The sequence below is a fragment of the Talpa occidentalis genome, unplaced genomic scaffold, assembly GCF_014898055.3.
Source record: "Talpa occidentalis isolate TD23 unplaced genomic scaffold, MPIMG_talOcc4v2.1 talOcc4.9, whole genome shotgun sequence".
NCBI lineage: Eukaryota > Metazoa > Chordata > Mammalia > Eulipotyphla > Talpidae > Talpa > Talpa occidentalis.
In genome coordinates, this window is record NW_023605305.1 from 31,733,590 (window position 1) to 31,760,430 (window position 26,841).

General features: G+C 35.8%; 1 protein-coding gene across 1 annotated transcript in view; it reads right to left on the reverse strand.

Moving 5' to 3' along the window:
• FAF1 (Fas associated factor 1) overlaps positions 1 to 26,841 on the reverse strand; it is a 325,035-nt gene that overhangs the window by 220,415 nt on the left and 77,779 nt on the right. The window contains exons 5-6 of the mRNA XM_037499959.2: positions 21,031 to 21,122; positions 16,211 to 16,302 (exon numbers count right to left, since the gene is read on the reverse strand). Coding sequence (XP_037355856.1) covers positions 16,211 to 16,302; positions 21,031 to 21,122 — 184 coding nt within the window. The remainder of the gene's footprint in view (positions 1 to 16,210; positions 16,303 to 21,030; positions 21,123 to 26,841) is intronic.

Below are 26,841 nucleotides of genomic sequence, written 5' to 3' on the forward strand. Positions count from 1 at the left end.
GCACTTCAGTAATCTACCTAAGCAGAGAGCAAATGGCTACTTTAATACATATGATATACTGATTTTTCAAAGCTAACTTAAGGCTGCATTATAGTAAAATAAATATTTGGTCGTCATTTAGTCATAGTATTAATTCCTGTCCTTAAATCCTGATTAAGAAAAGAAAAAGCTCCCTTCTACCAAATAGCAGTCCATTTCATAGGGCAGTACAGTAGTAGGCAGGGTGTCTTGCATCAAGAATAATAACAGTAATTTAAGGATTTCCTCTCCAGCAATTACTTGAATCAAGAATACCCTTTTAAAGTCTTCAGTGGACAGATATGCCCAGGCTAAACCAAGCCTTCCTATGAAAACATTAAGAGTTCTATGGGAAGTACTCACTGTTACAAAGTATAAATACATCAAGTTTAAACAAGACTAGGAAAAACACAAATTCAGACTTGGCTTCAGGGCTGTTACAGACTAAATGTTTGTGTACCCCCTCAAATTCAAATACTAAAATTCTAACCCCTAATGTGATATTTGGACGTAGGGCCTTTGGAGGATGATTTGGGTTTACTTGTCATGAAGGTAGGGCCTCCATTATGGGATTAGTGTCATAAAATGAAGCAGAGATACCAGAGCTCTCCCTCTCTCTCTGACATGTGAAGACACAATGAGAAGGCAGACAGCTACAAGTCAAGAAGACAGCTTTCACCAGGAACTAAATCTGCCAGCACCTTGATGGTGGACTTCCTAGTCTCCAGAACTATGAAAATAACTGTCTGTTCTTTAAGCCCACCCAGCTGATGTTATTTTGTTATAGCAGTGAGCTGACTGGCATAGGGTTTTTAGGGCTTCTATATTCCCAGCACTCCTCAGCGTTCAAGTAAACAGCTGACATCAGTTCAGCACAGACTTCTAAACAGCTGTTAAGACACTTTCACATACCCGTCCAAATTGAAAACCCACTCATTAAAATCTACGGTAGAAAACAACATGCTTTTGTCAAAACTCATATAAGTGAGGGGAACACTTGAGAACTGTGCACTTATTATATGTAAATTATATTTTCAAAATAGTAAATCATAAAAAAATGCTTGAATAATCTGACAGCTACAATTTTTGCAATTAAATGGACTCCATATTTTTAAAATGTAAAATACAGCACAGTTTTAATTAATGCAAATGGATTTGTTGCAAAGCTACTTAAAAACACTTTGTGTCCACTGACAAATAGGGGTTTGGCAGTGAAATTAAACTTCTCAAATCAATATTGTAATATAGCTAAGATGAGTAAAGTAGATCATAAAGTATTGTAGATCATAAAGTATTAAACCTTAAACCAATTTAAGGATTGAAAATCTCCTGTTTCATTCCTGTTGAGTGTATATGTTATTTTTTTCTTGCACAGGATATTTTAAACAAAAATACCATGTAAAATAGGCTGAGGAGATTCATTTCCATTAGATTTTATTTTTAAAATGACATGATGTTGAAATAAAACCAGTAATTTCTTTAAAAAGTACTGTAACTTTCATTTATAAAAATTAAAGATAGCCTTAGAAAGTGCTACTGAATTTTTCCTTGATACATCACAATTTATATTTTTCCAATGATCCTACAAAATTTTCTCTTTTGTCTCTTTGGGAATACTTTATGATCTACAATGATCTTTTTATCCTTTCAGATACAATGAGATCTTAAATTAAAAAGCATGACACATGGCAATTTAAATTTCCATTCTAAACTTACAGAGTCATATGAGCTTTTGTCAACAAAAGACCAAATTTACTATAATTATGGATTATTTACACTAAAACAAAATAAGAAATCAATATGTAAATGTAATGTTTGTTGTAGCTAATGCAGCTAGCAATGACAGATTAGGTTCAAATAGCAATCAGTTTGAAAATCTGGCACATATGTAAATGAGCTAGGGACTTGATGTTTACATTTGACTGTATTTCATTCAGGATTTTTAAATTGTCTCAGGAACAGCATAAAAATAAAATGTTAATCTTTCCACTATAAATACAAGTTGAGCCCTCATCATAACTGAAACTAGGTTTTGCTCCTGTCCAGTTAAACTAACATATGATACTAATAATTCTGAGCTGCAGATTACATCATTCTTAATTAACACTCTGCTACAGTTGTTAACATCCTCCAAGACACCATGTTATCATCACCACAAGTTCTGTAACAATCTTAAAACCACCTTTAACAAAGGTTGGCCTCTTACTCTGCAGCTACTTTTAATTGCTTTCTTTGCTGGCAATTAAATATGTTTAGATAAATAAACATTTTGGTTTCACATAATTCAACATTTTTCAAGATAATTTCAAAGTTCAGGTGGCCTTATGTCTATAATTACTGTTTATCAATATAGTGATATATTGGATTCAGCAAAATGAACTAACCAAAGTATTTAAGATTAATCAAAATGTGGTAATTAGTGGTGATAGTGATATATTGTGATCCATCAAGTAGTTCATAGCAAAACTGTCAAAATATAATTCCACCCATCTCAACAAAATATGAAGAAAGCAAAAAAAAAGTATACTTAAAGGATTTCTATTTCATGAATTAGTGAGCAAGCATCTCACTGTCCATTTTATCAACTATAGAAAATATTAGCAGTTCTTTTTCAAAGTCTAATTAGATGTGTTGTGCTCTCCATCAATGCTTTAATTGGCGACAAGCTTCTGCTTTCATCCATGAATACATAACTTTAGGAAAATGCTTCTTAAAATGAGTCACTTTTCAGTAGCTCCTTATTAAGAAACATTTACCAACCCAATACTTCCTAATTTCACTTTTACAAAATCTAATAATAATGCTTACTAGAATTAAATTTAAATTGGACAGAAATCACAATAATGTAAGTGCTTCACTGACTGTTACAGTTGTTCTTGTGAAATGACAAGTTACTTTAGAAATGATGTATCGATTTGTTACCAACTATTATTCTGATTACAACATTGGTAACAAACTATTTTCATAAATAAATGTATTTTGTGAAAACAACAAGACAGTTATTTTATAAAGGTTTTTGGAAGAAAAAACTAATTGATCCAATTCAGGACATTTACTTGTAAATATAAAGTTTTCAGAAAACTCATTTAGGGTCTCCCTGACACACTGCTAAGCACCTCACAAATATTGATCAATAAAATCACCATGGAATGGAATACTCTTTAACAACCATTTCAAATGACATCTCAGCAAATTATTTGGAAGTTAAAACTTATTTTTTTCAAGTTTCAAAATAAAAATATTTAGCCAAAAGAGTCACCCACTGGAAGTTTTTGAAGAAGCTGCATCACTCATTCCACCTATAAAGGAATTATTAAGAATCTACAACGGGGGCCTCCCCGGTGGCGCGGCGGTTGAGTGCTAGGTTGTGAAGATGCCCGCAGACTCTGCAGCACCGGTTCAATCCCCGGCTGCTCCCCAGCCACCGGACAAGGGTCCCACATGGTGCGCAGACCTCTCCTGCCGCCCGCTGCTCCCCTCAGCAGTGTGCTTCCGTCCTTCTGCCTGCTCTGCTCCCTGCTCTGGCTCTGGTGAATTCTCTCACCCTCCCGCGCTTCTGACTGTACCCAGTGCTTGCATAAATAAATAAAAATTAAAAAATCTTTAAAAAAAAAAAAAGAATCTACAATGGACCAGCAGACACTGTTCCTAGTTTACTTTACACATAAACTAGTCTGAAATCAGACTTTTTGTTGAGGATCATATTGACGCTAACCTTTGATGTGCAAAGGTACTCTGATGAGTGGTGTTAAGAGAGGCAAGTCCTGGCTCATCTATTAACTAACTCTGTGACCTGGCAAAGAGAAACTACCATGCATCTGTACTGTGCCAGATCTGATGCTCACTTGTATTATTTTATTTAATCAATCTGCCCCTCTCCAAAGCCCTAGGAAACAAATTAACATCCTGACCATTCTGGGTAAAGAAGCTAAGATCATAAAGACTTTTAAATCTTCCCTTTCTGTACCTTAGTTTCCCCCAGTCATGAAATGAAACTACATTAAATGATTCACTCCTGCAAAGATAATATCCTGGAGCATCCCTCTCATTCTAAATAAAAGCTCTCTTGAACATGACTTCTCTTGTGTTAATGGAGAACACCAAAGACAGCAATAGCAGGATATAGAAAAGAGTAAAAATATTGCAAGGATTAACATTTGTGCAGAGATCATGAGGTGCTGGGGAAACAGAAGTAGGGTGAGAGCTATTTGAAAGCATCCTCAATGTGCTTTTTTTTTTTTTAATTTTTTTTTTCTTTTATAGAGGCATGTTTTATTTATTTATTTGTTTGTTCGTTTGTTTCGTTTATACATGCACTGGGTACAGTCAGAAGCGCGGGAGGGTAAGAGAATTCACCAGAGCCAGAGCAGGGAGCAGAGCAGGCAGAAGGACCGAAGTACACTGCTGAGGGGAGCAGCGGGCGGCAGGAGAGGTCTGCACACCATGTGGGACCCTCCTCTGGTGGCCGGGGAGCAGCCGGGAATCGAACCGGCGCTGCAGAGGCTGCGGGCAGCTTCGCAACCCAGCGCTCAACCGCTGCGCCACCGGGGAGGCCCATCCTCAATGTGCTTTTAATAACTGAATCCCACAACAGTTACAGGATACGTCTAAGGTTATCTTTTCTTTTAAGATTTATTCATCTAATTCATACAAGAATTGCGGTACAGGCCAAAGGTGCAGAGAAATGAGAGGACTCACCACAGTTAGAGTGGGGAACAGAACAGGCAGATGAAATACACTGCTGAGGGGAGCAGTGGGCGAGACAGAAGAAGTCTGCAGTGCCATGTGGGTTAGCTCCCTGGCCAGGGATCAAACTCATGCGCAGTGGCTGTGGATAGCTTCACAGTGCTGATACTTAACCCCCTGCACCACAAGAGAGGCCATTTTGTTTGTTTGTTTGTTTGTTTGTTTGCTTGTTTGTTTAATTGGGACAATGCCTCAATACAGTGGGAAAAGAGGGGAGTGAGGAAAATATACCATACTTGTATGACTATTAACACATACACCACTCAAACTTTATCACTTATTAGCTAGGACCACAGGTGGATAGCTATCATTACAGTGGCTAGAAGGTTACAAAATGTAGATACAGAGGAAGAATGACAAGTCTTTCCCTTATTAAGTAATATGCACAACAGATGGAGTGAAGTGCATATATAATGCAGAGTTGGAAGAGACTTCAAGATCATGAGAAGAATGTTTCTGCCTGTGCTCAAGGAAGAATATCATTTTTCTTATACTGCTTCTCATCACAAAGGAAAAGTTTTAATGAGAATACTTGTGGTATCCCCCACATTCTAGACTTCCTCCTCCCAAAGAACAAGAGAATTATAATTATTCATGAGGTTACCCTGTACTAGGCAGAGTTTCACAGAAGGCAGGGGCGAAAGGATTATGTGCTCTATTGACTGACTAGAGCTTAACTACACCCCCACAAAAGTCATTAAAATATTAACTGGAACCATTAATCTACTATAAGAAGGTCAAAATTCAATAGCAAGACTCAAATATTACTTGTAAAAAGAACAACTACACACAAGGGATATCTTATTTTCTGTCACCTTGACACAAAAAACGAAGACAATCCATATAAATTAAAATTGAATTAGACTTTCTCATCACTTCTCAGAATGAAACCAAAACAAGTTGAAAAGATTGTCCTTTGTTACAAAAATGTCCATTCAGCCCTTCAATGTGGTCATCATTAGTAATAAGCAAGCCCAAAAATTGTTAAACCTTCTCCAACCACATTTGTACATACATGGCCTGTGGGTTATGGCACTAGCCATTTCCCCAACCAAGGATACTCTTCATACTGCCCTTCACTTAATGGCTCTTCAGTTATTCATGTTTCAGCCTAAACAGTATATCTTTATACATATTTTTGCTGACCTTACAACCTACAGTAGTCACCCAATTATTCCCTAACATGTCACTCTATTTAAAAGGTTGTAGTATCATCCGATGTTATTTCTTTGTAGTATGCTGTCTATCCCACAATCTCTACATATATTATATTGCAAACTCCATGAAAACAGGCATCTTGTGGTTTTGTTCCTTACTGTACCACTAGCACCTAGAACAAGGACTTAGCACATTGTAAGATGGTACTCAATCTATACCTGGTAAGCGAGTGAATAACTGACAGATGGCATGAATAACCTGATTTTCCATTTATCTGAAAAAAACAAACTTTATGATGGGCTTGACAACAGGAAAAGAATATGGAGAGACTACAGATGCATGGAACAAAAAAGTGCATCCCTCAACTAGTCTTGAAACTTTTCATCTTCCTTACAACATTTATTAAGAGCTTCTTACATAGATGACACTTTCATAAGATACTCAGTAAGAATGTTCTTACTCTTCACAGCTCAGGATTTGGTTGGAAAGAGCATAGTTATACACGGAATAATAGTAGGGAAACAAAGACTTATAGAGGAAAGGTTTTGTCCGAGGTAACAAACTAGTGGAGGACTGAACAGCCTATAAGACTCTAAAGACTGCATTCCTTTCATTACACTATACTATGATAAGAAAAACCAGAAGGGACAATGGAAATTAAAAAAAAAAAAAAGTTAAGCTCAAGCCAATGACTGTCCAGCTCATTATACTTATGAAGCACTTGTAAGATCTTTTGTTTCCCAAATATCTAATCTTGCTCTGCATAATGCTTGATATCCCACCATCAGAACAGTATTCCTTAGTTTTAGTCTCTTTGAAGAAGTGAATATCCTCAGAAATGTGTGTTTATTCCACAAATTTTTTTTTATTCAAAAAAATTTTTTTTTAAGATATATTTATTTATACAAGCACTGGTACAGCCAGAAGCACAAGAGGTTGAGAGAATTCACCAGAGCCAGAGCAGGGAGCAGAGCAGGCAGACTGACAAAATACACTGCTGAGGGGAGCAGTGGGCAGCAGGAGAGGTCTGCGCGCCATGTGGGACCCTCCTCCAGTGGCCGGGGAGCAGCCGGGGATCCTAACTGGCACTGTAGAGGCTGCGGGCAGCCTCACAACCCAGTGCTTAACTGCTGCGCCACTGGGGAGGCCCTCCACAAATTTTTTTTTATGTATATACTATGTTTCAAGCACTGTTTCAGCTGCTGGGGAGACAGCAGTGAACCAAAAAAAAACCAAAAAAAGCCCTCTGATTTCTTGTAACTTTACATTGTGATGAGGGTGACGGAAAGCAAATATGAATATGAATATTACTAATATTACAAGTAAAATGCATTCTAGTGATAAAGGTAAAGGACTCTCCCTTTGATGGAGTGGTTATTTTAGACATGGGGATCAAGAAAAGCCTCTCTGAGGATATGACATTTGAGGAGAGGCCTGAATAAAGTAAAGGAATGAGCCAAGGTGATAACCACTGGAAGATCACTCCTGGCAGGGGAATAGCAAGCACCAATGCTCTGAAGTGGAAAAACACTTAGAATGTTTAAAAAAAAAAAAAAGAACAGGAAGGCCAGTGTGGCTGGCAAATGTGAGTAAGAGACTAATAAAAGAAAAAGCTAGAAAGAAAATCAGGCACAAGATTATGTCTGCCCTTTGCAGACCATAATAAGGAATGTGAATTGTATCCTAAGCGTGAGTCTAAGTACTAGGTTTTTGAACATGGGAGAGAGAAAATCAAACTAGGATTTTCAAAAGAGGGCTATTGGTTTATTTACATCTTAGAGAAACCATTTTAACTTGGAGAGAGTTCCCATTTAAAGGTAGTGGGGGGCCTCCCTGGTGGCACAGTGGCTGAGTCGCGAAGCTGCCCTGGGTTGCGAAGCTGCCCGCAGTCTCTGCAGCGCCGGTTCATTCCCCTGGCCGCCGGCGAGCGTCCCACATGGCGCGCAGACCTCTCCTGCTGCCCGCTGCTCCCCTCAACTGTGTACTTCATCACTCTGCCTGTTCCGCTCTCCACTCTGGCTCTGGTGAATTCTCTCACCCTCCCGCACCTCTGACTGTACCCAGTGCTTGTATAAATAAATAAATAAATAAATAAATCTTTTTTAAAAAAAAATAATTAAAAAAAATAAAGGTAGTGGGAAAGGGACAGGAAAAATAAAGATTCAATAAGTGGTAAGGCTGAGAGGGCATTTTTATTATCTAAGGTTGTGAGATTTACAACTTTATTAATTACCATTTTATGTTTTGCTTTTTTTTTAAGATTTTTTTATTTATTTATACAAGAACTGGGGTACAGGCCAGATGCGTGGGAGGGTGAAAGGATTCACCAGAGACAGAGTGGGAAACAGAACAGGCAGACTGACGAAATACACTGCTTGAGGGGACCAGTGGGCAAGACAGGAGAGGTCTGCTGCACCATGTGGGACCCTCGCGGGCCAGCCAGGATCGAACCGGCGCTGCAGAGGCTGTGTGGACAGCTTCACAGCACTGTGCTCAACCGACTGAGCTACCAGGGGAGGCCCACCATTTTCTGTTTTTGATATTATATGATATCAAAAAATGATTATATATGCTTTGGTGGTGGGCATGGTGCAGTAACATACATCTGAAGAGATGTGAACCTATACCTACACAGTGTTGTAAAACCAACAATACCTCAAAAAAGAAAAAACCAGAAATACATAATTCTCCATTTCATCTAAAGTTCATATCTTGGCATAAAAATCAGCATGTTTTATTATTTATTTATACTTTAAATTAATTTATTAATTGATAAATTAGTATTATTTAATGACAATTTTATTAATCAAAAAAAACTCTTGTGGGTCTCCCCGGTGGTGCAGCAGCTTAAGCACAGTGCTGTGAAGCTGTCTGCAGCCTCTACAGCACAGCACGGGTTTGATTCCTGGCCAGCCAGGGAGATTCCCACATGGCAAGGCAGACCTCTCCTGTCGCACCCTCTCCTACCCTCAGCAGTGTCTTCAGTGTGTCTGCCTATTCAGCTCCCTGCTCTGTCTCTGGTGAATCCTCTCACCCTCCAGCACCTCTGGCCTCTACCCCAGCTCTTGAATAAAAATAAATAAATCTTTAAAAAACAAAACAAAACAAAAAAATAAACTGTGTGAATCTGCAAAGTCCCCTTTTCCATACCTAAAATTTTTATTTATGCTTACTTTTTCTTGGCTTGCCATATCTTTGCTGTATTCAATGTTTTAGTATATAACATTCTCATTTATGCTCACTTCTAAATATCCAGTTGTCAGTTATAATTTTATTTTCATTCACAACTTATATTAAGTTATTTGTAGTATGTTCTATAGCCTACAAAGATTTATTGCTTAAATTCATTAGTTTCTGAAAGATGTTTGTATATGATTGTGTTTGATCTATTTCTCAGTTGTCAACCTTTGCTGATTTGTGCATGTAAGTTCACAATTGTCATTTCTTCTTAGTAAATGTCCCTCACTCTATTTGCAATAAATTCAACTTTATGTGATATTGCTATGTTGCATTCTTGTAATTAATATTTGGTAGGAATAGCTAGAATATAATTTTCTGTTCTTATATTTTCTCATTTCTATGTCTTTCTTTCAAAGATGTTTTTCTGATAAACAATATAGAGCTGAATGTTTTTAAATCCTATTTGAAGGGTCTATATTTAATCAGAAAGTTTAATATATTCCTTTTGAGATTTTTATATATGGGGGGGTGGCTACCATATTTTCTGTTTCTTACTCTCCTTGTTTTTCTGTGCTTCCCCCCCTCCCCATTTTTGTTTGCTGGTGTACTGACTAAATATTCTCATTCTCCCTTCTCTTTTAGAAGTATGCAGGCTATTTTTCTTTAATGTTTATCTCCTTTTATAATGTTTATCTCCTTTATTATAACATTTGTGCCTAGGTTTATGTTTTTGTTAGACAGACAAAAATAATCAGGATCACTAGGCTTCTTCAAAAAAGCACCTAAATTAGGGGCCTCCCTGGTGGCGCAGTGGTTGAGCGCTGGGTTGCGAAGCTGCCCGCAGCCTCTGAAGCGCCGGTTCAATCCCCAGCTGCTTCCCGGCCACCGGAGGAGGGTCCCACATGGCGCGCAGACTTCTCCTGCCGCCCGCTGCTCCCCTCAGCAGTGTACTTCGGTCCTTCTGCCTGCTCTGCTCCCCGCTCTGGCTCTGGTGAACTCTCTCACCCTCCTGTGCTTCTGACTGTACTCAGTGCTTGTATGTATGTATGTATGTATGTACAAATCAATCAATCAAACACTCAATAAATCTTAAAAAAAAAAGCACCTAAATTAACTCCCAATACCATTCTCTCCCGTCATCACCTTACCACTACCCTTAATTCAGTTTCCCTATCTGTAAAATGTGGCTAATAATATCAATTTATCATTACTGGAGGTTTTAATATGATACTGTGTATAAATCACTTGGCCAAAAGACTCTTCGTAAGTTACAGTTGTTGGATCACTGTCACTTATTGAATACTTTTAACTTCATATTTCCTTAACATTCTTATTCTTGCAACTATCATCTTTGTTCTATTCCAGTATTATTTATAATTTGTTCTTTGTCATTAACTATTTCTGTAACAGCTTTGAAATACAGAACCTGAAATACTCTCCATTTGTTCCAATCTTTTTTTGTCTGGTTTTCTGCTGTCTCCAAGCCTGCTAGCAAACTTCATTTTAACACTTAATCTCTGGACTCCACCCTACATCCCTGCAATAGAGGTCTATGTCCTTCCTAGAATTTTTATGTTAAAGCTAACCCCCAATATGACTATACAATAGTTTCCCCATCCTTATTCTCAAGGGATACATTTCAAGACCCCTAGTGGATACCTGGAATCTCACATACTGTATATACTGCTTTATCCTACACACACAAACCTATGATAAAGTTTAATTTCTAAATTATGCACAGTAAAAAGCTCCACTGGCAACTAGAACATATGGGCTTATGATACATCTATACATATTTGGGGAAAGGTTTGAAAGCAAATGTCTGGGGAAAAGGTGCAATAAGAGGAACTGTTGAGAACAGAAGAAATCTTGGGAACATCAACCTTTAGAACAAGTGAAGAAAAGAGAAACTTACTGGATGAATCAACCTGAATGGAAGACAGAACACGAAAGAGTAAGTGGTACCTAGGGAAAATTTCTGAAAAAAGCGAATACCTTTAATAGGTTATAAGCTCTTTGCGAATGGAGCTTGTTTTTATGTAGTAGGTAATCAATGAATCATTGATGGACTGATTCTTTCTTACAATAATACAATGTACAATTAACAGCTTTTCTTCCTAATTTTTCTAAGATGTATAATATAATCTGAAGTTGTGGCTTAAAAGTACTGCTTCCTTCTCCTTTCGATTAATTATTGAAATCCAATTTATTAGCAAAGGTTTTAAATGTTCTTCAACTATAATAAAGATTATGATTAAAGAGTTTACTGTTGAATTTTCAAAGCTTAAAATTCTATTTTCTAAAAAAAAAAATCACTTTAAAATAATTCTATGTATAATGCAATTATATTCGTGCTTATGTGGTAATTTTGTTGCTCTTAGGTAGGTTTTTTTTTTTTTTCCCAGAAAGAAATGGTAAATGCAAAACAAGACTCAATTATCAAGCACCCCCTAGTGGCAGTAATATCAAGTTAAGAAAAAAAAGTTTTCACAGGACATGGTTTATGATAGAGTTCTTTATAACTCAAGTTCTTACCAAATCTTGAGAATGAAATGGTTTGTCAGTAGTCAAATTAAGAGCATGTTATCTTATACTGACATTCTATTAGATGATTTAATAATGCACTTAATGTAACTAAGAGTGACTTCATATACTATAAATGCTCTTGAGAAGTTATAAATGAAATAATATATATAAATGTCCTTCAGGGCCTCCCCGGTGGTGCAGCGGTTGAGCGCCACGCTGTGAAGCTGTCCACAGCCTCTGCAGCACTGGTTCGATTCCTGGCCAGCCAGGGAGATACCCACATGGCGCCGCAGACCTCTCCTGCCTCGCTAACTGCTCCCCTCAGCGGTGTCTTCGGTCTGTCTGCCTGTTCTGCTCCCCGCTCTGTCTCTGGTGAATTCTCTTACCCTCCCGCACCTCTGGCCTGTACTCCAGGTCTTGTATAAATAAATAAATCTTTAAAAATAAATAAATAAATGTCCTTCAAAGAATATATAATAATAATGACAAATTACAACATTAAAAAAATCTTCCAGAGAATGGCCTACCAAAAGAAAACTTCTTATAATAAAACTTGGTATATTTCTGTCAGTCTGAAAGCTACTAGCAGATGAAGAGTCAGATGGAGATTTCAGAATGAGAGGTATTTACTCTTGACCTTGGGCAAACCACAACTCTTCTAAACACAGCAATTTCTTCATCTATAAAACATAGGCACCAAAATCAGTCCGTGCTGCTTGCAGGTTTGTTAAAAGAATCCACGAAGGTGTTGAAAGAAAAGGATTACTATATAATTGGTATTTATTAGAAGAAATAAATCATTTTAATTATTATGTTTTATAAGTTGTGCTTTTGAACACAATGTATCACTCCCGAGCACCAAATTTTTATAACCACCTTGGCAAGTAAAAATAATGCTTCCCATTATATAAATGAAAAAGTGAAGACCCTAGCCAATATGGGACTGCAATCCAGGATTTTTATCCTATTTTGATATCTTTTGTCTGGAGAGATGGATTATAATCAGTATATTTCTGGTTTGCTTATAATAAATTTTGTTTAGGAGTTACCAATGTTGCCTAGCCTGTTTAGAGGAGATTAATACTTTATAAAGAAAAACACGTTTTGTCATTGCACTGGAACTGAAATGGTAGAATCCAGCAACAAGAATCTTATTTTTCATTGAAATTAACAGGGAGTTTATTATACACTCTCTCCCCATCTTCTAACATCCCACTGACTCACCTCAGAGAAATAAAACAATAAAACCAATTAAACAACCACCTAAACAGTGGTTTAAAACAAAATTCCACATCTGAGATGAAGAAAAAGGCGGTAATTTGTACATAGATCTTCCTGTTTTCCTCTACCAATTTCAGAATTCTTCTATCCACTTGCCAATTCTCAATAGAACTAAGAATCAAAATTACTGTAAATTTTCCTTATAATATAAATTATAAATTATAAACAAGATTTCTGTGACTGTGCCAATTATAACAAAATTCTGCAAAAAACAATTTCATCCATTATGTTTAGTGCAAAGCAATTTTATCTGTCTATCATATTTGATAATGTGATGTGCTAAATAACTTACTAGAAAAAAGTTTTTGGACTCCACTGTAAGGTGAAGATGTAGAAAATTAATTTTAAAAATTAAAATTAATACCACAGGTTAAAAATAATTATTACCATTAGCTTTTAAAGTTCTGTATGAATTTTGTTTTTTAACTTTTTCCCATGAAATTTAAGATACCACAGCACATAAAAATAATCTCTAGCTTTATGGAAAGATATTTGGATAAACACACTAAAAGAAATACACTTTAGCTTTTTTTTTTTTTTTTTAATAGAGGCATGTTTATTTATTTATTTATTTGTTTGTTTGTTTGTTTGTTTATACATGCACTGGGTACAGTCAGAAGCGCGGGAGGGTGAGAGAATTCACCAGAGCCAGAGTGGGGAGCAGAGCAGGCAGAAGGACCGAAGTACACTGCTGAGGGGAGCAGCGGGCGGCAGGAGAGGTCTGCGCGCCATGCGGGACCCTCCTCCGGTGGCCGGGGAGCAGCCAGGGATCGAACCGGCGCCGCAGATGCTGCGGGCAGCTTCGCAACCCAGCGCTCAACCGCTGCGCCACCGGGGAGGCCCCACTTTAGCTTTTTAGTTAGATTTTAATAAAATATGCATAGGTGTGGCTTTTTCATAAGCAGTAGTTTCCACATGCCCCCTCTTCTCACCAACCAAATACTCTATGCTCTTTTATTTGGTTTTAAAGTTTCTGTCTTTCTTATTGTTCCATCACAAGAAACAGCATTATTTTAACTTGGTGAAATTCAAAAGCCAACTAGGGAAGACTACTTTAATGCTATATGAAGTACTTGTTCTCCAATAAACATTGCATTTCAGAAGCACTGTAGGCCCCTGCTTGTCTAGGGGATGAGCAACTGGCAATTAAACTAAGGTCAGCCAAATGGCAATGAAGAACATTTCCATTAGCCCAGGAAGACATTTTGATAAATCCATTTAATCATGTTCCTGGAAAGCAATAGATTATAACCAATAATATCTCCTATCCACTTGTAATTATGTGGATTATATATTGGATGACAGTGATTATACTCTGTTAACTAACCTACAAAATAATGTTCTACCTGACTAGATACAGAACCATACTTTGTTTAATTTAATCTCTTCTGGTATTTATACCAAAATTACTATAATCACAAGGACTATAAGTACTGTTGACTGTTTGTAATAGTGTGCAAATTCAACTTCCCATTAATATGTGATCTAAATATAGAAGATAAATAGCAACCCAAGAATCATCAAATTCTTAACCTAAAACAACGCTTACATTACATTAGATTTAGCTTTTTTCAGTTCACTGATGTCTACTTTGGTAAAGCCAAATTTAATTTTCTTTTTGTTACTATCTATTTATACTGGTATGATTAACAATAAGAAATATATATTTGGTTCTTTCCCCTCCACACAAAGCTCCTAAAAACTTGGGATAAGTGATATTAGCAATACCAGTGAAATGAACAGGAGTCCTCTGTTACTTTTAAGAAGCCCCTTTCAATCACACTTGAGTTTGGGGGGAAAATTGGCAATATTCAGTTTAGGGACATACATCTCTGTACTGTAAAAATTTATCATGTTGTATTAACAAGAAAGGAAATGTGTATAAAGATTGTGGAAATCTAAATACTACACAAAGTTCTAGAGTGACAATGTCCTCACAAAAAATGTCACTCTATCACTGGCATAAGCATTATACTTTAGACAATTATCATCATCTAACAATAATAATGCAATAGATAATTAAGTATCAAGATAATCAGACTTTTTGCAAATATAGTGAATTTCAATGTGAAACTTAAAAAAAAAAAAAAGAATGGGAGTCTCTATTCCAAGGGAGAAAAAAAATCTTAATAAAAATTTTTATTGGGCCTCCCCTGGTGGCGCAGGGGTTGAGCGTTGGGCTGCTAGGCTGCCCCTGCCCGCAGCCTCTGCAGCGCCAGTTCATTCCCCGGCCACCGGCGAGGGTCCCACAAAAAAATAAATAAATAAATAAATTATGTGAATGTATTATTTAAAAGAATTTTTTTTTTTATCAGTGTCTTCCAAGCTGTATTCTTGAGTCCATGAACTTTCCTTAAAGGTATGCCTCTTTAGCCATGGGAAAAGCTGGAGTTCCATTTACTCATTCTCTCCCCTTCAACTCTAGTCCTCTCCCTTCAAATAAAAGTGCATTACGGGGGGCCTCCCCAGTGGCGCAGCGGTTGAGCGCTGGGTTGCGAAGCTGCCCGCAGCCTCTGCGGCGCCGGTTCGATCCCCGGCTGCTCCCCGGCCACCGGAGGAGGGTCCCACATGGCACTCAGACCTCTCCTGCCGCCCGCTGCTCCCCTCAGCAGTGTACCTCGGTCCTTCTGCCTGCTCTGCTCCCCGTTCTGGCTCTGGTGAATTCTCTCACCCTCCCGCGCTTCTGACTGTACCCAGTGCATGTATAAACAAACAAACAAACAAATAAATAAATAAAAACATGCCTCTATTTAAAAAAAAAAAAAAAAAAAAAGTGCATTACGGGGGTCTCCCTGGTGGTGCAAGTGGTTAAACACTGCACTATGAAGCAATCTGCAGCCTCTGCAGCACAAGTTCAATCCCTGGCTGGCCAGGGAGCAACCCACATGGAGCAGCAGATCTCTCCTGACTCGCCTGCTGCTCCCCTTAGCAGTGCACTTCAGTCAATCTGCCTGTTCTGTTCCCCACTCTGTCTCTGGTGAATCCTCTCACCTCATGCAACTCTGGCCTATACCCCAAATAAATAAATCTAAAAAAAAAATCCAGTTTTTAAAAAAACGAAAGTATCATTATTTACTATTTTTTACATAGTGGAGTTGTGCTAAAGATTTTCTGTGGAAAACAGATTCTACAACCAAAATTAAATAAATTAGCCAAACAACTGTTATAAAGTGAATAGCAGTTAAAAGCATCAATGAAACTGATTTGATTTTGACATATATATATATATATATATACAGTTCAAAGCAATTTAACAAACAAACTTTTCATTTCAAATTCCCAGGAAAAGTAAATACCTTACCCAGCATGACTTGATGATGATGGTGGTGGTAAGTCTGGTGTAAGGACATAAAGACTGTTGTTTTTTGGCAAATGTAGTGATTTCAAGACCGTCTAAAAAAGAAAAATAAACAAAATATGATTGTTGATTAATTTCCTATAAGTTCTTGAAAAATTAGTGCTTTTTTAGTTTGACTTTTTTATCTTTTGAGAATTTCCTAAACAGGATAATGCAGAAGAAATACTGAATCCAAATAGTCATGTTTCTCACACACACACACACACACACACACACACACGCACATCATAAATTAAACGTTAAAATAAAATACAAACTATTTACCTTATGAACAGCTACAAATACATATGAACACAACTAAGATCCATTAATCTCTTCATTGAAGAAGTACACCCTCACAACTAATCGATACTTCATTCTAAGATCATTATAGCAAAAACTGGCAAAGTAGACTTTCACAGACCATTAGACCTAGAAAAATCATAGGGAACACCTCAATGGATGAGAAGCTGCAGTCTACAAGTAGAAGTGACCTGGATAAGGTTTCTGCTAAGGGTTACCTAAGTCACTCAACTCTTACTCCAGGGAATTTTTGTTGTGGGGTGCTTTAACTGTGTGTATTGCAAATACACACTGACATCTTCTATTATTTTTCTTTAAATGTTGGCTATAATCCACTCAATTAACAATCCACTAATGATTTGTGACCCGTGGTTTAACAAAAACATTGTATAGAGGGTCCAACTCACAATTTAGAGTTAATTAGGGGGCAAAAGCAAAATGCTACTGTACTTTGAATTCTGATTTTTTTTCCTGGGTTAGCAATGTGCATAAAATAGTCTCTCACAATACGGGGCAGTGGCAGTGAGGAGCAGCTCCCATTCAGTCACATGATCAGAGGATAACCAACACTCTACAGTGTACTGTGTTGCCAGTTGTGCTCATTAATGGTGAAAATCCATACAACAACTCTGTTTTCCACATTTAGTAAACTATTCAATAAGCTACACAAGATATTCAACACTTTATTGTAAGTTAAGCTATGTGTTAGATGAGTTTTCCCATTACTGGGGTAACGGAAGTTTTTTGAGTATATTTAAGGTAGATTCGGCTACGTTACGTTGTCCAATAGGTAAAGTATATTATATGCATTCTCAATTTAGGATATTTTTGATTTATGATGGGGTTATCAGGATGTAACTTCATTATAAGTTGAAGAAGAACTGTAGTTGGCAATTACTCATAACTTCACAATCTACCAGGAAACCACCCTGAAGTTCTAAACCTTTATTTGAAATATATGTAAATCCTTTTTAAATTGGTCTATGTTACCTCTACAGAGTTAACAGCAAACAAACAAAATATATGCATATACACATAGGAAAGTTATTTTTACCCTTTAGCTTTCATTATTTCACTTTGTGGATTATGAATAAATACTTAAATCTGATCACTTGTTCACCTTCCATACCATCATTTAGAAATTTTCCACTAAATCTTCCCCCACAAGCCATATATGTCATGATTAAATAAATGAACAGTTCAAGTCACTTATTAATTTATTCACCCCCACATTTATTTGATGCCTATTATACTGAATATTGATATGCAATGGTGAAAGAAACAGATACGGCCTTTCTACTCAATGTTTTATAATGGAAAATGCTGCCTTGAACACCAAAATTGATATGGAGCTGATAAAGTAACATTTGAGATTTAATGGATGAAAGAGAGGCACCCATGTGAAGAATTGGGGATAAAGCATTCCAAGCAGTTGAATATCATCTGCCAGGTGAGGATACAAAAAATTTAAGCCTATTAGAGGAATTCAAAAGGAGATTTCTATGGTTGCAGCATGGAAATGAGAGTTAAAAAAGGCTGAAGATGAAGCTATAAAATGAACAGGGAGTAAAATGATACAATGCTATTTAAAGCATAATGAGTAGCTTGAATTTTATTCAAAGGGCAATTAAAACTGTTATAACAGGAGAATGATATAATTCAGTTTATGTTTTTAAAAGATTACTGGCTTGGTGCATATATGCAATGGACTATGAATCAGGTATTAAAAAAAGACAAACTCTTGCCACTTGCTTCAACATGGATCAAACTGTAGGGCATAATGCTAGGAAAAATAAAGTCAGAAGGAAAACTGGGTGTTTTCACAAATATGTGGAATATAAAGAAATAAAACAAAGGGTAAGATAAAACCAATAATAACAAATCCTAGATATATGACTGTGGGATTGAGAATACCAGAGGAAAAGGGGGAAAGCAAAGAGGAGAGGGGTCACAGGACTATGGTGGAGGACTATGAGTGCCTTGGTGTTAGGTGTGGAGCGGTAACATATATCTGAAGGGTATGGGCCTGCACCTCTAAATCATATACAGTGTTGTAAATCAATGTTATATCAATAAAACAAAAATTAGGATTAATAATCATTTTTTAAAAATACTAATAAAGTAACAAAATAAAAAACATAAAAGATCATTAGCTGCTGTATGGAGAATGTATTGGAACAATCCAAGAAAGGAAGCTGGGGAAACAATGATAAAGCTATTTATACTAGTTCAGGTAAGAATGCCAATGGGGGCCTCCCCGGTGGCGCAGCGGTTGAGCGCTGGGTTGCAAGGCTGCCCGCAGCCTCTGTAGCACCGGTTCGATCCCTGGCCGCCTGGCGAGGGTCCCACATGGTGCGTGGACCTCTCCTGCCACCTGCTGCCCCCCTCAGCAGTGTACTTCGTCTGTCTGCCTGTTCTTTTCCCCACTCTGGCTCTGGTGAGTTCTCTCACCCTCCCACGCTTCTGACTGTACCCAGTGCTTGTATAAATGAATAGGTCTTTAAAAAAAAAAAAAAAATTGTCATTTAGGGGGAAAAAAAAAAAAGAATGCCAATGGCCTGAATTAGATAGTTAAACTTAAAGGAAGCCATGGTTGAGATATAGTTTGGAGACATAATGTACAGGTCTTACCAAAGGATTAGGTGTTCTGAGAAATGGGTAAAGACTGATGCCCACATTTTTGGATTTAACAGTGGCTATATAGTGCTATCGTTTTTGGGGGAAGACTACTAGAGAAATGGCATGGGGAAAATCAAGTGTTCAATTTTAAACATGTTAAGTTAAAGATGTCAATAAAATATGCAAGTACAAAAGTCAATTACCAATTTGGATATGTGAAGTCATAGAAGTCTAACCCGGAAATATAAATTTTGGAGCAATTAGAAAATTAATGGCAGAGGAATAGCAGAAATCACCTAGAGAAAAGAGTACATAGAAAGAAGTAACTGAAAGTATTAATAACAAAGACTACGTACAAATATTAGAACACATAGCTTTAAGAACATTTTCAAAATGTCGTCTTTCTTGTCACAAACTGCTGAGAATGCCATGCAAGACTGATTTGTATCTGTAGGTTTCTCAATAAATGAAAGAATAAATAATAAAGCTATGTAAACTAATATATTTTGGTGTTCGATTTCAGTCAAGATTGTTGATTTACTCATATAGTATTTCTTTTTCTTTCAACCCATGTTTCAGTTAGAACAGTCATATAGTACTATGGAGTCAGTAACTGTGGCCCATGGAACATAATTAGTCTGTTTTTGTATAGCCTGTGCATTAAGAAGGGTTCTTACATTTTTGAATGATCAAAAAAATAAAACCTCAAAAGAATTTTTCATGATATGTGAAATTATATATATAAAGTTCAAATTTCTTTGTCCATAAATAAAGATTTACTAGAGCACAGTCATGCTCACTATTTCACATATTGTCAATAGCTATTTTCATGCTATGTGAAATGAGCAGTCTTACCACTTCAGCAACAAAGATTTATTCACAAAAATCTAAAATATTCACTATCTGGCTCTATAGAGAAAATGCTTGTGACCCTAATATAGCACATCCCAAACTTGTATCTAAATTTATAAATATCTTGCTCATCTGAAATTCAAGTTTAAGCAAAATATTTGGGATATTTCTCATATTATCAAATGAGCTCACATGAAATTATTTTTTATAAATATAATATCTACCAGAAGTCATTCACAAAGGAGAACTGAACCAAAAGTCGAAGATAATAAATTTATGCCTGGCTACTGAAATACTGACTCAGTAACCTCTGTGAAAAGATTTCATAATTGTTTCTCCTTGGAATATTGGAATAAAACTTCAGAGTTAACTCACTTCTCTGTCATCCCATCTCCATCACAAAAAAGAAAAGTGTATGAAATATCACATACTTGAGGTTTCTACTGGGTCCTTCAGAATAACAACTAATCACTTAAAATTACAACACTTTGTGCAAATTCTAAATATATAATCAATTATATGCACCTGTCACTATGTACAAAAAATTTTACTGTGAACAAAGTAAACAAAGAAATATTCTTGTATTTTCTAAGTTTTAACAATTTCTGTTATATTTGTTTCATAATCAATATGTGGTATAAATGTACACACTACATATAATTTATTCCAAGCCAATAAATAAATAATTATTCCAGGACACTTGCTGACATTGTTTGTATGAGGTTTGAGGAAAAAGAGTGCAAAACTAACTTCTAAAAAATAATTAGAAATAGGAAAAACATGCCATATAGTATTTTCATTTACATACTTAACTCATTTAAAACTGTTGTTTGTTTAGCATGAAAACACTTTAGCTTAAAAATCGTTGCTTGCTGATTACTTAAAACTAAATCACTGTTACCAAATCTATTTGTCATTTGTAGCAACATTAATAAAAATCAATTTTCATACATCATTAAGCAATAGTATAACTTGATTTTCTTTTATTTCTAGACAATTAAGAAACTCACACTGTCTTCCACATCTCCAGTCTTCCAGCCTTTTAACAGCATTTTAGACACAGGTATCTGAAGTTCATTTTCTAGAATCTGTTTAATCTCTCCTGTATAAATAAGAAGAGGCTGAATATTACTAACAAAATAATACAGTCAACATTCGTACATATCATTAATGAACTAGCATTAATAATAGGCATACTGATATTTGTTTGATGAATGAATAAGAAAAATTTCAGTAGTCTTAACTTCAAATCTTGATTAAACAACATGCTGTTCCTTTGAAGAATTCAAGATTCAACATAAATTATGGTAAAAGACAAGATAATTCAGTAATTAACTGCACATTTAAAAAACATAGATAATAAGGGGTGTGCTGTAAGATGGTTTTTCCATAATTTCTCAGTAATTATTAACATGGAAAATATTCCTGTGATGTCTCTAAATAATCATGAACTCAAGGAATTGTTCAGGTTACCTAAAAATGCATTGATTACTATTCAGTCAACGATTTGTGGGAAACACAATCTAGATTTCTAAAGTCTTTCTCTGTGCAGCTCTCTTGTTTCTAGTACCATCTCCATACATTCTAGTCATCTCATCCTCATGGATCGCCTAGATTTTTTCAACTTAGCAAGGCTATTATTTTCTGTTAAAGTTCCCTATCTCTGAACAGTGCTCAAGAAATTTCTTCTAGGCAGAAATTAGCTATGTAATGGGGGGGAAAAAAAAGCAGTAGCTAACAAGGAGGAAGTAATTACTCTGGACACAAGTATTTAATGCTTAGAAGTGTATTTGCATCTTTCACCTTCTAATATACTACATATTTATTGTGTTCATTTTTTCCCAGTTTTTTCCTTTCCTATCCTGATTACACCATGAAGTCCTTGATGTAAGGACTGTCTTATTTACACATGGTCCCAGAACTTCACATATATTCAACCCAAAGTAATCAACAAACATCTAAAATAAAAATGACCTATTCTGATTGCACGAAAGTGTTCTGGAACTTACTTCCATATTGCAACAGTAATTGCTAAATATGAGACCTTAGGAAAGTAAATTATTGTTCATTATTATAGTCACCACAATGTACATTTATTCCTTTAAAAAGCAAAAAAAGTTATCTTGGAAGAATTCAAAGGAAGATGATAGGGAACTATCAGAAGAAAGAAGAGATTGAGAGATGAATGACAGAAATAATGATGTCAGAAAACACGAGACTATACTTCTAATCTTCACCACCTTACTTTGAAGATAAGACAACAAAAGTGTATGAGGAATAAAAGCAGTTTAGGAACAATAATTTTAAATAATTTTAAAGGCTTTTCATAAAATGGCAACTTTACATGGTATAACAAACTGATAATAACAGGGAGTTAAGAATTAGAGAAAGGGAAGATATTCGCTTCATTCTTTACATACATCTTAATTTTCTAAAATTTTACTGAAAGTGTAGTATTTAAAATGTAAAGCAAGGTTAAATAAACATTTCTAATGCATACAATAAAATGATATGCATTAAGATCATAGTTTGAGCTGCTGATTATTTAGATTTTAAAATCACTTGGAATAATTTGGAAGTGCACAAATAATTTGTTGGCATGGAGGCAAAAGATACCAGTTTGTGAAGGGCCAAAAAACAATGCTCCTCATGCACAACACTTACTGTCTTTCTTCCTCAAAATACAAGCTATAATTAGTTCTCTCATCACTTCATGCTCACAACACCCATACAAGGTAAGTAACATTGCTATTCTTTCCTGCTTTTCACATGTACTATAATAACAAAAACATACATATATTGTTCTTCCTACTCATAAAAGGTGTCTGAGGCACAGAGTGTTTAAAGGCATGTGCCAAAAATTAGAGTTAATCTGAGTTGCTGAGTCAAGACTGGAAATTAGGTTTATATATTCAAGACAAAAACTGGATTGCAATAGCCTGAGTTACTTTTTTGCATTCAAAATGCACTTAAATCTTTCTATACTCAATCTGACTCTTTTAAATTAAAATGGGATCTAATATAATAAAAGAAGTTTTAAGAGAATACTCTAAATACAAAAAGGAAAATATGGCAAATGGATCAACTATTTTTTTACCCACATTCCAAGACTGCTGAAGAGGCTCAGCAAATTTACACTGATTCAGCAGATTTTATTGAACAAATACCTGAATGTTAGGCTAATTTCACAGCTAAATTGAAGATGTAGTGATATATAACAATACCTACCTTTAAGATCATAATGCTTTACAATAGATAGTATTTTATAGAAGAAAATATGCTTTAAAAATTACTTTATGGTAGGCACAATATAGTGGCAATAACCGATTGAGGTATCCTAATATTACCAGAATTAAAAATACATTAATTAATAATAATTCTTTAAATTCATTCAAGATAAGAAAACCCAAAATGATTTTGTAATAAAATGAAACTTCAGTAATAAATGGACACAATACAATTACCACTAGGTGTCACTCTGATATAAAGTTCTTTGCTGCCTTTAGGCCTACTTTCATCCTTTCAGTCTTCCTGGTAATAACATGGAAACTTTTGTTACCTATTTAGCATCTCTTTATATTTTAATACATGCATATATAGAAATTTGCATTTATCCAATTTTTTAATAAAAGTAAAATTATAATTGTAAACTATTTACCAATGATAGTGCAAGTCACAGAAGTGACTTTAACAAGTGCATTTTAAAAAATCTGTGGTAAAAAGGAACTATGCTCAGTGAAATAAGCCAGAAGGAAAAAGAAAAATATCGGATGGTTTCACTTATAGCAGGAATATAGGCGAATCAAATAAGACATGAGTGTAAAAAAATAAATAATAATAGTACAAAACACAGCAAAGCAAAAAAAGACAATTATAAATCAGAGACATACTGTGGTGGAGAAGGAGGGAGAGGGATCAAGGAGAGAGGGAGGAGCACAGGGGACTGTGGTGATGGTGCACGGGTGCACTGGGGAAGGAAATTCTATGGGGACTAAACCTGAGGGGTGAGGGGAAGCAAATATTGTTTAAAAATAAAAAAAAAAAAATTCAACAACAAAAATAAAATGAAAATAAAAAATAAAAATGAAAAAAACATCTCCTGTGGTAGATGAATCAATATACATAACATATTCATATATTCAGTCATTTATTTCCTCAACAGGTACTACTGTATGTCAAAATTTGTGTTTAAAAAAAGAATTTAGAGAAGAATAAGACCCAATCTCTGATTTTTTTTTTTTAAAGATTTTTATTTATGCTTACAAGAACTGGGATATAGGCCAGAGGTTGGGGGAGGGGGGTGAGAGAGGATTCACCAGAGACAGTGTGGGGAGCAGAACAGGCAGATCTACTGAAATACACTACAGAGGGGAAAAGTGAGCAAGACAGAAGAGGTCTGCTATGCCAGGTGTGTTTGCTCCCTACCAGGGATAGAACTCATGTTGCAGTGGCTGGCAATAGCTTGATAGCACTGAGACTTTAACCCCTGCACCACCAGGGAGGTCCTAGTCTCTGAATTATAAGAAGTTAAGATTCATAAGAAAAACCTGCAACACTAAGAAAGATTAAGAAGTTTTAAGAGCCATTTTGAAAGTATAGACAAAATTTCATGGGATCACAGGATAGGTAAACTTATCTATGTCTGTAAAGGTTAAGAAAATCTCAGAAGAGATATTTATGTTGGGTAGTGAAAGGTAAGTCTTCTAGAAAGCTAAAACAAAAAAAAAGAGGGTAAATCAAATAGAATATAGCAAACAGGGAGCCACTGAAAAATTAATGTTTTACAAAGAATACTAGGGCAACTATGTAAAATAGACTAAAGGAGCAAAGAAACTGAAAGAATAGAAATTCAAAAAGAATTATTTTAGTAACTCATGACAAAAATTAATTTCTAAACTGTAACAGAGAGGATCAAAATGAAGGAGGGAGTAAAGTGATACTGTCATAAAACCAACAGAATGGAGCCTTCCCTGATGGTGCAGCAGTTGAGCCCTGGGCTGCAAAGCTGCCCGCAGCCTCTGCAGTGCTGGTTCCATCCCCGGCCACAGGCAAGGGTCTGACATGGAGCACAGACCTCTCCTGTAGCAACCACTGCTCCCCTCAGCAGTGTACTTTGTCAGTCTGCCTGTTCTGCAACCTGCTCTGGCTCTGGTGAATTCTCTCACCCTCCCATGCTTCTGACTGTACCCAGTGCTTGTATAAATAAATAAATAAATCTTTAAAAAAAAAAAAAAAACCAACAACAGAACGCACTCAATAAAATGCATTGAAAGAAGAAAAAACTCCATCAAGTCACAGCTATCCCTGAGCATACACTGCACAATGATGCCTATCAACAAACCAACAGTGAACAGTGGAAAAGATTCATGTCATAATTTTCTGACCGGCATGTAATTCATAATAACAGACTAAGTATAAATAAGAATAATCCAGAACAAATTAAAAAACTGAAGTGGTTAGAAGCAGGAGAAGGTGTATATTATATAATAACAAAACTGATACAGGGCCTCCCTGGTGGCACAAGGGGTTGAGCGCAGCAGTGTGAGGTTGTCTGCGGCCTCTGCTGCACGAGTTCAATCCCTGGCCAGCCAGGGAGCTACCCACATGGTGTGACCCACATGGCACCACAAACCTCTCCTGTCTTGCCCACTGCTCCCCTCGGCAGTGTATTTCAGTCTGACTGTCCCGCTCTCTGCTCAGTCTCTCACCCGCCGAGCTTCTGGCCTGTGCCCCAGTTCTCGTATGCATAACTAAACAAATCTTAAAAAAAAAAAAAAAACTGATACAACATTTTGAATCAAATTTTATTTACTATATGTTTGTAACTACTTTACTTGCATTTGTTTTGAAACAGAATGGTGATTTGATTTCTATTCTGCTATACTTGGGCACAAATCTGCTTCTGCAGTGAAATATAAATCAAAAGTTTATAAGACATGATCCATGGAAACTCTTGATTCATGTGTTTCTATCACAAAGTTTTAAATATTTTCATAATTATATTATCCAAATTAAGACAAAATTAAAGCTACACTAACATATACAATCCAGTCAGCATTTCTGATCGCCATCCTTGAAATGAGCACCAGATTTCACTCTAAGAGAGTGAATCAATTAAATAGTGGTTCAAATAACCCACTAGCTTCTACCATATGCCAAATATTCCAACAACAGAAACAAGTTACTTTGAAATGAGACAGTATTTATTACTAAGCCACATGCCACATAATAATTAGATTTATTTAATATAGAATGACATTCCAGTTTTCTTACAACAAATAGGAATCTGAGCAAACTTTAAGATTTTTTCTAAAAAAGATGTGACATGGTATTGAAATATTTCCACTATTATAATAAAAGCATTCTTTACTAAATAAGAAAGACTTAGTAACACCCTACTTACAGGATTCCCTGCTAATATGCCAAAGATGCCTTAGCAATATTATTGAAAAATCCAAAAGAGCACCATGTATAATTAATTTTAATACTACTGTAAAGATAAATAAAACTTTTTAAAATATCATTAGATGGGTTTTAGTGCTTTAAAAATACAAAATGATTTTTAAATATCAAGATATAGGAACTGTGACAATGATCCAACCAGAAATTTTAAAGCTAAAGAATATGACTGAATTGGAATATTCACTACAGAGGCCCAACAACATACCTGATCAAACACAAGAGAACTTGATGAAAAGTCATTTGAAATTATCAAGTCAGAAGAGAAAAGAAAAATGAAAAAGTGAAGAAGACTAAAACACTTATGGGACACCATTAAATATTAAAGGTCATATATATGCATTATGGGAAATGAAGATGAG